Source organism: Terrapene carolina, unplaced genomic scaffold, assembly GCF_002925995.2.
Source record: "Terrapene carolina triunguis isolate 2854851 unplaced genomic scaffold, T_m_triunguis-2.0 Scaffold51545, whole genome shotgun sequence".
NCBI classification, from domain to species: Eukaryota; Metazoa; Chordata; order Testudines; family Emydidae; genus Terrapene; species Terrapene triunguis.
Genome location: NW_020715896.1, coordinates 5,307 through 17,409, shown reverse-complemented (window position 1 = coordinate 17,409; position 12,103 = coordinate 5,307). Strand labels below are relative to the sequence as shown.

Below are 12,103 nucleotides of genomic sequence, written 5' to 3'. Positions count from 1 at the left end.
ACATGGACTGCTGCAAGGGGTGGGGAGGGTGTGGAGCTGCTCCGTATGCAGTACTAGGAGCGCCTACACCAAATCTGCTTGGTGCTCCCTAATATTTAGGAGCCACTCTGAGGTTTCTTGACAGCAATGTGCACTCTCCTGCACATACCCTCCTTTCACTGTCCCATCACTCGTGCATTTTTTAATTTTTAGCAAGGGACTGCTGCATAACTTCATGCAGAATGTCCTCCTTGGTGTTTTGATGCCACTTCCTGAGTCTGCACAGCCATTCGGCCAGCGGTAACAAGGAGGACTCTGATAGAAAATATAGGTAATGAACCACCACTCTTAAGAAGGTCCCAGAGAAATACTAGGGGTGTACTGTGTAGCCTTTTATTCAGTTTGAGGTTAATTACAAGTCGAACAGGGTTATCTCTGTTTTTTTCTAGATCTGGAGCCCATAGGAACACAAGAAATCGCAGGCAGATCTGAGATAAAAGGATCAGGTTCCAAGAGCCCTTTATACAGTTACTGGGCAGCACAGCCCACAGCACAGGGTGAACAATAGGGTTTTGAAGTAACTTTCTATTTCCTAAACATCACTGGTAATTAACTACCTGGATTAGCATAAGGTTATTAGTCATTAAGCAGTTAAAGAGAGTTCACCAGAAACTTTAAAGAGACATATAGAAAATGATATTATTGCACCCTCTATCTAATAATATTTCCTTTTTGTCTCTGAATTAACTGAATACAGCTCTAGACAGGAATCGTTTGGTTACACTGTTAACCTCTAATACGCTGTCGGTAAACATAGAGAACTAGAGTCTGGAATATCTTCCAGTTCTTTAATAATACAAGTCTACATCTCAAAGCTCTAACCTATTTAAGATGGAATGGCCCTAATGATCATTTACATACTTTTCTAACCTGTCTCTAAAGGGTGAATCTGGGTCAATAGCCTGCAAGTTGCTTAACTCTTTCTGGCCATGTGTTACACAACCCCTTTTGCAGGGCCTGGGGCTGTTTGGGTTAGCGATCATGTGACCTGAAAAAGAGAAACTGGAAACAGAGTAACAGAGGGAGAGTGTGCTGAAGGAATTGGAGAGTCTGGGGGAGCCAAGCCAAAGCTAGCCTCAGGGCCTTGGTGATTGGTGAGCAGGTTTCTGCTCCCAGAGAGAGGCACTAGAATGGAAGCTGCACTGAGAGAGTGGGCCTAGAAACCCAGAGCCAGAGGCAGGGCTGGAACAGTGCTGTGACTCAAAATCACATGGGTCTTGTTTGTGGGCCGCAAACATGCTCGGCTGGTGAGTGTCCAGCTTCAGAAGCTCGAGTGAGGCTGTGACAGCAAACCTGGAGCTGCTACTCATGTGTGGAAGGGGAATAGGCCTGGACAGAGAAGTGCCAGAAGGTATTTTCTTCACCCAGATGTAGCTCCTCTGCAGTCTGTTTTTCCCCAAGTGCTCTCATTTCAGAACTGATCAAGTCGGGCTTCCCGGAAGGAAATGGGTTTTGTTCCATCTCTCTCTCTCTCTCTCTGTCTCTCCTGGTGCATTTAGGCCCAGCTCTCTCTCTCCTTTGTAACTCACCCCTCCACAGACATGCCTCCCTCTCTCTCTCTCACTTCTAAGTCCATGGCCACTGCCAACTATCACCCTGCAGCTGTGGTAGCCTATAGTCTAGCCTACTTGCTTGACTATGTATTTTTCCTTATAACTTTCTTATTTTCTTTTGGGTTTGATTATTTGTTTTATTAATAAGTTTAAAGATGTATATTAGAGTATATTTCACCTGAAACACAAGGTACCTGGAGACCACATCCTGTATGTTGAACTAAAGCAGTTAACATATATGAAAAGGGTTGGAGAAAAGTGCAGGCAGAACCTCCTGATTAAGTTGTGGAGAAGTTGGAATAGGATCTGCAACCCTGCACATTCTAAATAGGCATGCGCCAGGGTCTGCCTCATGATGCAAAATGGGCAGGCATCTGGAATGGGGGTGAACTATGCTACATAGATGCCCGTGCTCATGACTCCATGAAGGAGCCACCAATTGATATCTCCGGTGAGCAGTGGGACCAGGGTGTAGTACTTTCTGGCCACAGGCGTTCTTCACCATCCAAAGATGGTACTAGGTCCCACCACTTGGTGTCAGGGCATCTGAGGAAGTGGAGCATGAGCATGTAAAGTTGTTCCCTTGGTGGAATTCAGAAATGAAACGGCTGCAGGCTGTGCCGCCCGCACTGGTTATCAATGGGAGGGGGTCGGGAGGACTCATGGGATAGGAGCCCAATCAAGAAGTCCAGAGGTCCTGTTGTGAGGGGTGGTTGGGGAGTACCCTCTTGTAGGACCCATTCAAGGAAAATCCGAGTGGTAGGTGATAAGGTGGCCCCCGCCTCATCGAGTATGTGCAGGGGGGTCTGAAGGGTGAAGCACCCCAGGTGAGCTCCAAGATGAAAGAGGCCATCTTGACCACTAAATGGTGGGCCAAGAACTGGGCCGGCCAAATGCAGGAGGAGTGAGCCCGGGCAAGATGGAAACAAAATATAACCATGTGGTTCAGCCAGGAGACATAGGTAAAGGTGGAATTGTCATCTGGGTGTTGGTTGCACCAGACGTCCACCAGGAAGTGATGATTGATGATGTCTCTGAGTATGCCTGCAGCAGCCTGGCCGCTCTCGATCCCTGAGCAATTCTGGTCCTCAAAGATGGTATTAAAATCTGCACACAGGACCAGGCACTAGTGAGGATCCAAGGTGCCGAGGAAGGCAGACACCTGTTGATAGAAACACACCCACTCTGGGTCTGCATTCAGGAGGTAGATATTGAACAGATTCAACGTCAGCCCCTCCACACAGGCCTGGAGGTGTAGCAGGCAACCTGGGACGACATCGGAAACTCCCAGCATCTCAGGCTGTAGGTCTGGGGAGAACAGGGTGGCCACCCCAGCCGAATGAGTGCTGAGGTGTGTAAAATATAACCCATCCCACCCAGCCGCCAACTAGTCTTGGTGGCTGGATCCATGTTGGTTTCCTGCACCTGAACCACAGAGTACATTGCATCACAAAGGAAGGAGAGCACCTGGTGACTGTAGAGACCCACCCCAGAGCCTCTGGTGTTCAATGTTGAAAAGATGGTTGGCTTCAATCTAATGGCTGAGGAGGATCCTTGCGGGCAGGAGGATCCCAAGCCAGCCTTACAACAATTGCTGACCAACCTGAAAGGCTTGTCACAGAAGTTTCAGGCCCTCTAGTAGACCAGGATGTCCTACCTCCCGGTTCCTCTCCTCTCCTCCAAAACAGCCCTCATGGCCAAGAGGACAAGATGGAAGTCTCCCCAACGCTGGAGAGGGAGCTTCACCTTACCCTTGAAATCACAGGGGTCACCCAGAAAATGGTGAAACTCATCCTGCAGCACAGTGGGGGAAGTGGTAGTGGACCCATGATGATCCTCTGGGTGGGCCCCTGTTAATACCCTGTGGCCCTTGGAGATGGGCAAATAGGGAGAAGACCACTGGTGCAGCGACTGTACCAGTGGCACCACGCAACCCGTCTCAATCTCCAGAAAGGGAAACGGAGGTGAAGGGAAAAGAGCAGCCCCTAAAGCCTCAGGGAGGGGAGAGAAATAAACCACCCTCTGAGTTTCATCCCAGGACAGGGGAAATGAGGCAACCCCTGGGTGGCAGCGGTATGGAAGATGGGGGGGGAAAGAGTAGGGCTTCTTTTCCCCATCCCCTCCCTCTGCTCCACATGAATCACATGATGATTGTCATGTTCTGTGCATTCCCTCCGAAGCACCTTGCACTGGGCAATGTCAGAAGACAGGCTACTGGGCTACATGGACCATTGGTTTTAGCAAGTATGGCCATTCCATCTTCTTATTTAGACCCCAGATGTATCTGCCTCCTTCTCTAACACACTATACCCCACCCCCCTCCCAGAGCTGAGATAGATCCCAGGAGTCCTGACGGGGTCTCTCTCTCCACAGAATTGGTAACCAAGTAACAATAAACATTCAAATTTTAACACTAACCAGTGTCCCTTAAGTGACTTGCCATAAGATGTGAGAAACTATTGGTTTTAGAGATGACTGGGTCATGGTTGACAAGGGGAGGGGAAGACAGGAGCAAGTGACAGGAGCAGGGCCTTGGGGAGAAGACACACAGTAGGGTCGAGGCTTGACAGAAGAGATGAGGCAAGATTGCAATTTCAGGGATTCAGCTACCAGCAATTAGAAAGGTGGCAGCCCAGTGTAGTGTACATAGACTGATTCCCCAGTTCATCACAGTGACACAGCACAGTAATGACAGGAAAGGGTTTAATGTCTCTTTGTCAAGTAAGTGATTCAGGGAAGAGGCTCCAGCACCATGCACCAACAAGCTCTGCACAGAGATCAATCTGAGAGCCAGAGCACAAGGAGAAAACATTTAGGTCTCTTTATGTGTAAAGAGCTGGAGCAGCCTGCCCCGGATCTGTTTGGTCCTCACCCCGTAAATGATGGGGTGTAACACGGGGGGCACCAGCAGGTACACACTGGCAATGAGAACGCGTAAATGCAGTGGCACATTTTCGCCAAACCGCTGCGTGATAGAGGAGAAGAACATTGGAATGTACAAAGCTAAGATGGCACAAAGATGAGAGATGCAGGTCCCAAAAGTTTTGAGCCGGACATCCTTTGTGGGGAGGCGGAAGATGGCCCGGAGGATCTGAGTGTAGGACACGGCAATAAAAAACACATCCATTCCAATCCCAGAGAAAAGATTAAACAGGCCATAGTAACTACTAATGCGGATGTCAGCACAGGCCAGATTCACCACAGCTAAATGCCTACAATAGGAGTGAGGGATGATTTTGCTTCTGCAATATGGCCACCGCCTCGCCACGAAGGGATAGGGTAATGTGAGTATGCCACTGCGCATCACCACGGCCAGGCCTATCTTGGTTACAACAGAGTTTGTCAAGGTCATGGAATGTCTCAGGGGATGGCAGATGGCCACATAGCGATCAAAAGCCATGGCCAAGAGGATTCCAGATTCCATCGCTGAGAAGCAGTGAATGAAGTACATTTGGGTGAGACAGGCAGTGAAACTGATCTCCCTGGAATTGAACCAGAAGATGCTCAGCATTTTGGGTACGGTGGATGTGGAGATGACCAAGTCAGTGACGGCCAGCATGCAGAGGAAATAGAACATGGGCTCGTGGAGGCTCGGCTCCCTCTTCATGATGAACAGGATAGTGAAGTTCCCCAACACGGCTATGGCGTACAAAGCACAAAAAGGAATGGAGATCCAGATATGGGCTGCCTCTAGGCCAGGAATGCCAAGTAGGATAAAGGTGGAGGGGTTAGTGAATTCGGTTGTGTTGGAATCTGACATGGAGTAGGGGAGAAGGTGTCGTTCTGTGTTCCCAGGGTCTCGGGTGATGGTCGTAGTAGAAATGCCTGAATGGAGAGACAACATTTGTCAGGGTTCCTTCCCCACTCTGAACTCTAGGGTACAGATGTGGAGACCCGCATGAAAGCCCCCTAAGCTTATTTCTACCATCTTAGGTTAAAACCTGGTATGCTGCCACCACCAAGTGATTTAACAAGAACCAGGGAAAGGACCACTTGGAGTTCCTCTTCCCCCAAAATATCCCCCAAACCCTTAAACCCCTTTTCCTGGGTAGGCTTGAGAAATATCCTAACCAATTGGTTACAGAGTGATCAAAGACCCAAACCCCTGGGTCTTTGGACAATGGAAAAATCAGTCAGGTTCTTAAAAGAAGGATTTTTTTAAAAAGAAAAGGTAAAAATCATCTCTGTAAAATCAGGATGGAAAATAACTTTACAGGGTAATCAGATTCAAAGAGCACAGAGGAACCCCCTCTAGCTTTAGTTCAAATTTACAAAACAGGGATAAACCTCCCTCTAGCAAAGGAAAAATTCACAAGTTGAGAAAACAAAGATAAACTAATACGCCTTTCCTGGCTGTTACTTACAAGTTTGAAATATGAGAGACTTGTTCAGAAAGATTTGGAGAGCATGGATTGATGTCCGGTCTCTCTTAGTCCCAAGAACGAACACACCCAAAACAAAGAACAAACAAAAGCCTCCCCCCCCCCAAGATTTGAAAGTATCTTGTTCCCTTATTGGTCCTTTGGGTCAGGTGCCAGCCAGGTTATCTGAGCTTCTTAACCCCTTACAGGTAAAAGGATTTTGGTGCCTCTGGCCAGGAAGGATTTTATAGTATTGTGTACAGGAGGGTTGTTACCCTTCCCTTTATAGTTATGACAACATTAATATAGAATCATAGAATATCAGGGTTGGAAGGGACCTCAGGAGGTCATCTAGTCCAACCCCCTGCTCAAAGCAGGACCAATTCCCAACTAAATCATCCCAGCCAGGGCTTTGTCAAGCCGGGCCTTAAAAACCTCCAAGGAAGGAGACTCCAACACCTCCCTAGGTAACGCATTCCAGTGCTTCACACTCTCCTAGTGAAATAGTGTTTCATAATATCGAACCTAGACCTCCCCCACTTCAACTTGAGACCATTGCTCCTTGTTCTGTCATCTGCCACCATTGAGAACAGCCGAGTTCCATCCTCTTTGGAACCCCCCTTCAGGTAGTTGAAGGCTGCTATCAAATCCCCCCTCATTCTTCTCTTCTGGAGACTAAACAATCCCAGTTCCCTCAGCCTCTCCTCATAAGTCATGTGCTCCAGACCCCTAATCATTTTTGTTGCCCTCCGCTGGACTCTTTCCAATTTTTCCACATCCTTCTTGTAGTGTGGGGCCCAAAACTGGACACAGTACTCCAGATGAGGCCTCACCAATGTCGAATAAAGGGGAATGATCACGTCCCTCGATCTGCTGGCAATGCCCCTACATATACAGCCCAAAATGCCGTTAGCCTTCTTGGCAATAAGAGCACACTGTTGACTCATATCCAGCTTCTCGTCCACTGTGACCCCTAGGTCCTTTTCTGCAGAACTGCTTCCTAGCCATTCGGTCCCTAGTCTGTAGCTGTGCATGGGATTCTTCTGTCCTAAGTGCAGGACTCTGCACTTGTCCTTGTTGAACCTCATCAGGTTTCTTTTGGCCCAATCCTCTAATTTGTCTAGGTCCCTCTGTATCCTATCCCTACCCTCTAGTGTATCTACCATGCCTCCTAGTTTAGTTAATATGAGACACTACATGCACTAGTGGAGATTGTTCTCATGGGAGGAGGAGATTGATCATTCTTCGAACACTGAAAAATGACATTTTGATTATTCAGAGAAAATAACAGTGAACAATGACCCTACTAAATCCAATTCCATTTTTGTGGTGCTCCCTGAATTAATAATTCCTACACTTTGTAGTGCGGGAACCTTAAGAGGTACCAGCAGAAAAACAAGTGTGGATACTGGTTATCCATCATTGTCCCCTAATTCAATGAGAGCCAGGATAGGGAGTCCATACTGTAGGGAGTTCCCCATTCATCCAGTTGCTCGAAATCTGACAGTGGAAAAAACCAAACTTTTGGGAAGACATATGCTGGGAGAAACATCCCAACTAGAACATACCTCAGGGAAAAGACCTGGGCGCCATTGATAGCAGCTCAAGAGAAACACCTGCTCATTCGCAGCAGTGGACAAAACAAAAGCAATGTTCAGATCTCTAAGGTAGGGAATGGAGACTAACATGTTTGGGATATGTATTCAGTTCTGGCCACCTAGTCTCTATTAAGGCTATAACATATATATAAAAGGGATTTCCAAGACAGGCTCTGAGAATGGGGGAGGCTGCCATATGCAAACATATAGAAAAGTCTGGGACTCTTTAATTTACACCAGAGACAAAGAAGAGAGCATATGATATAGGAGAAGAAAATAAATAATGAAACTGATTTACATTCAGATGGACAGTTCCCAACCAGTACTATCGATAGACACTTAGTGCTCCAAGAGGACTAATTCCCCAAAGCTGAGGAACATTGTCAGCAGAACTGATTGGGAGGAAAAATTTAGACAGAAAAATATGAATGAAAATTGGTAGGTCTTTGATAACAGTTTATTAGATAGCAGAAGAATCATAATTAGACTGCCAACAAAGTAAACAACTTTGGGGGAAAACACAGTTCAGTGATAAAGTGAAGGCAGATATTGGGGTGGGGAAGCAATATGCAAAAAATAGGAAAAATGGAAAATAGATAGCCAAAAATAGAAATCGGAAGTTATGAAAATTGATAAGGGATGTTAAGACATCAGGGAAAACTCCATGTTTGGCAGGGCTATGGATCAAAAAAGGAGGCTATTAAGTATATTAATAACAAGATAAAGCCTAGAAAAAAATTTATGCCAATCCCTGTGTTAAATGTAAAGATTTAAAAAATAAAAGGAAAGGTTTATATATATATATATATATACACAAGAATTGACAAGGTTAAGAAACAATGGGAAATCTGGTATGGGATTAGTTTAAAAAAAGTATAGAAATGGAAGAAATGCCAGTCACCAACAGGGTTTATAGAAAACAGATCTTGTCAAATAAACCTGATTTCATCCTTTTATGAGAGTACACATTGGTTGATCAAGGGTACACATTTGGTTGATCAAAGGGAACTACACAGATGCAACCAACCTTGATTTATCAGAAGCATTTGATTTAGTAGGGGAAAATATTGAGTTAAAAAAATTAACACCCTACAATATCAGTAGAGAATATGTAAAATGGACTGGAAACTGGCTAACTGAATGATCTCAGAAAGCTGTAGTCATTAGGCCTTCGTCAGTAAATGGGACTGTTTGTAGTGGGGTTCTGTAGGGATCAGTTCTAGGCCTGATGCTATTCAATATTTTAATCAATGACATGGAAGGAAATAGAAAATCACTGCAGATAAAATTTGTGGATGACCGAAAGATTGGCAGAGTGGATTCAATGAGGAGCCCAAGGCAGGCATACCAATTGATATGGAGCATTTGGTAAGAGGGGCCCATCAGAACCAAATGTTTTAATACAGTCAAATGCAAAATTATCCTCTTGAAACAGGGAATGCAGGCCCTACCCACAGACGACAGCTCTGTATTATACAAAACAAGGACCCTGAAAAGGATTTAGGGGACATTGTGGACAACCAACTCATCGTGAGCTCCCAGTGCGACGCTGTAGCATAAAGGGATGATGTGGTCCTATGATGCATAAACGGGGGAATGGTGAGTTGGAGCAGGAGAAGGATTTTACCTCTGCACATGGGATTGGTGAAACAAACTGCATCTAGTTCTTGGGTCCACCTTTGAAAAAAGATGTTGAAAACTTGGAGATGGTGCAGAAAAGAGCCAGAAAAATGATTGGAGGATAGAGAAAAAGGCAGACTGTTAGACATGAAGGTGTATATCTCTTTAACTTATCAAAGATATGATTGAGTGGAGACTTTCATTGGGAGAAAACCATGGGTAATAATGGGCTTTGTAATCTACCAGAGAAAGGCTGAGCAAGACCTGAATCCAGACTGGATGTTGGCAGATCCAGACTGGACTTTTTTTCTGGAACATCTGCTTAAAGGGTTGTTTACACTTAAAATGCTACAGCCATGCTGCCATAGCGCTTCAATATAGACACTGCTTACACAGATGGAAGGGGTTCTCCCCTCAGCATAGGTAATCCCCAAGAGGTGGTAGCTAGGTTGGTGGACAAATTCATCTCATGCTGTCTACACCAGGGCACAGATTATTCAACAAGTTCATGGAATGTATTGGAGACAATTTTTTTGTTCCAAAGCAGGAGAAAGCTACTAGGAGAGAGGCTTTTCTAGACTTGATTTTGACAAACAAGGAGGAACTGGCTGAGAATTTAAAGTGGAAGGCAGTTTGAGGGAAGTGATCATAAAATGATAGAGTACATGATTCTAAGGAATGGTGGGAGGGAAAACAGAAAAATAAAGACAAAGGATTTCAAGAAGGCAGACTTTAGCAAACTCAAGGAGTTGGTAGGCACGATTTCATGGGAAGCAAGGCTAAGGGGAAAAACAATAGAAGAGAGATGGCAATGATCTAAAAAACAAAAAAGGATCCTACAAAAAGTAGAAACTAGGTCAAATTACAAAGGAGGAATATAAACAAATAACACATGTATGTAGGGGCAAAATTAGAAAGGCCAAGGCACAAAACGAGATCAAACTAGCTAGAGACATAAAGAGTAACAAGAAACCATTCTACAAATACATTGGAAGCAAGCAGAAGACCAAGGACAGGGTAGGCCCATTACTAAATGAAGAGGGAAAAACAATAACAACAAATGTGGAAATGACAGAAGTGCTTAATTAATTTGTTTCGGTTTTCACCAAGAAGATTGTTCATGTTTGGACAGTTAACATAGAGAATGCCAGTGAAAATGGGGTAAGTTCAGATGCTAAAATAGGGAAAGAACAAGTTAAAAGTTACTTGGACAAGTTAGATGTCTTCAAGTCACCAGGACCTAACAAAATGCATCCTAGAATACTCTTATGTTCTTACGTAATTGCTAACATAATTCATATTTGGCCTGTAGAACTCCTTGGTACCAACATTATTGGAGTAAAAAGCACAGAAGAATGGGATTCACAAATGGATTGGCCATTGGAGGTGGTGCTGGTGGGATCACCTTAATTAAGGCTGTTACCTTCCATTAGAAGACCTCATTTTCAGCTGCTTATAAGTTTGTCAAATTTTAGACGTTTGGACTGAAATTTCGCATGCTGCGTGTCTGCTTTGAGCAGAATTGTTTTTGAAAGTTTCAGACATAACAGTTCAGCCAGCTTCTCGAATGAAGTTTGGAGAAAATATGTGTTACCCATGTTGAAAAATTCTCATTATTTTTCTAGTGAGGAACAGTAGTACCTCCAAGCTTTTCAGCAGATAAAAGACAGATAACAGCCCCTGTCCCCCAATCCCTTTAACAGACAGAGTCCTGAAATGCAATAGGATGGGGTGACAGTGCCTGTGCATTATCACAGTTGGCTCCTGACATCTGTACTCAGTTCTTCCTCCAAGGGGAGATTTGCCTCACTGGGCCCTGAGCAAAGTATGTTCCGTGGTGTCAGAATTTGGCCTTGAATTGCACATCTAATAACGTCTTTCATCCTGAAAGATTCACTGTGCCACTGAAATGCACCACCTTGGGGCTGGAGGCCCTCAGGTGGGATAAGCAGTGATTCACATAAATCAGAGACATTTTGGCCAGTGATTCTTTAGAAAAGTCATCACTTATGGCAAGGATTCTGGGATATGTCATTGTTGTGCAGAGCGGAAAGAACCACAGACTTACTCTCTATCCCTCTACACCCACGTTACACTGGATTTGTTGATCAGGTGATCTTCTCAGCAAGAGATGGGTACCTGTGAATTCTGAGATGGAAGTGTCCTCCCTAGAAATCCCCCTCAGGTATCCTTGATCCACACCTCTCTGAACCCAGCATCTTCAGCGATATCCCATGCCGAGAGCCGACACAGGAGTGTGCACAGTTTATAATATAGCTCTGTGTAGTCCCAGTGGGGTTTGCTCAGCCTGTAGAGGAGAAGAGAACATCTGAACGCAAACAGGCTGTAGACAAGCATGTCTCTGCCTCTGGGCTAATTATCCAGGTTTAGGAGTAAACAGTAATTAAGGGACATTCCCAAAGGGAAAGGAGAACTCCTGGGCTCTGTGCTAAGTCAGAGAGGAATTGGCTGCTCTGTGTATTTGTATATATTTATAAAATATAGTTGATTAGAAAGAAAATAAGGGATTATGCCTAGATGTCCATAGGCTCTGTGGTACAGGAGAGTATGTAGCCTTTTTGGGATATGGATTTATGTCTTATACAAAATTAGATCTCACAGAGCTTTATTTCTATAGATATATTACTGTGACCAATACCTTGGAACACCTATATACAATTACATACTTTCAACACATCTTGTACAGAGTAAGTAATATGAGATAACAAAGGAAAAGTTATGATTTGCTTCATATGATTATCCTATTTGTATGCATGTATAATATTTGTATCTAAAGCTATGAATATTGCATGTGTATCTATATTTCAAATGTGTTTGTTCCTGTGATAACTCCCACAATGTAGATGACATCTAATGAGTCCAGCAAATTGTGAATGGACTATTCAAGTTGATGGCCCATCAATGAACACAA

The 12,103-nt window shown here is 44.6% G+C and overlaps 1 protein-coding gene across 1 annotated transcript; it reads right to left on the bottom strand.

Annotated features, from left to right (window-relative positions):
* Nucleotides 1-4,404: 4,404 nt before the first annotated feature.
* On the bottom strand, nucleotides 4,405-5,352 carry LOC112114680 (olfactory receptor 52E4-like). The gene has a single exon (XM_024211504.2). It carries the CDS (start codon nucleotides 5,350-5,352, stop codon nucleotides 4,405-4,407), a length of 948 nt encoding a protein of 315 aa, XP_024067272.2.
* Between the last annotated feature and the right edge of the window lie 6,751 nt (nucleotides 5,353-12,103).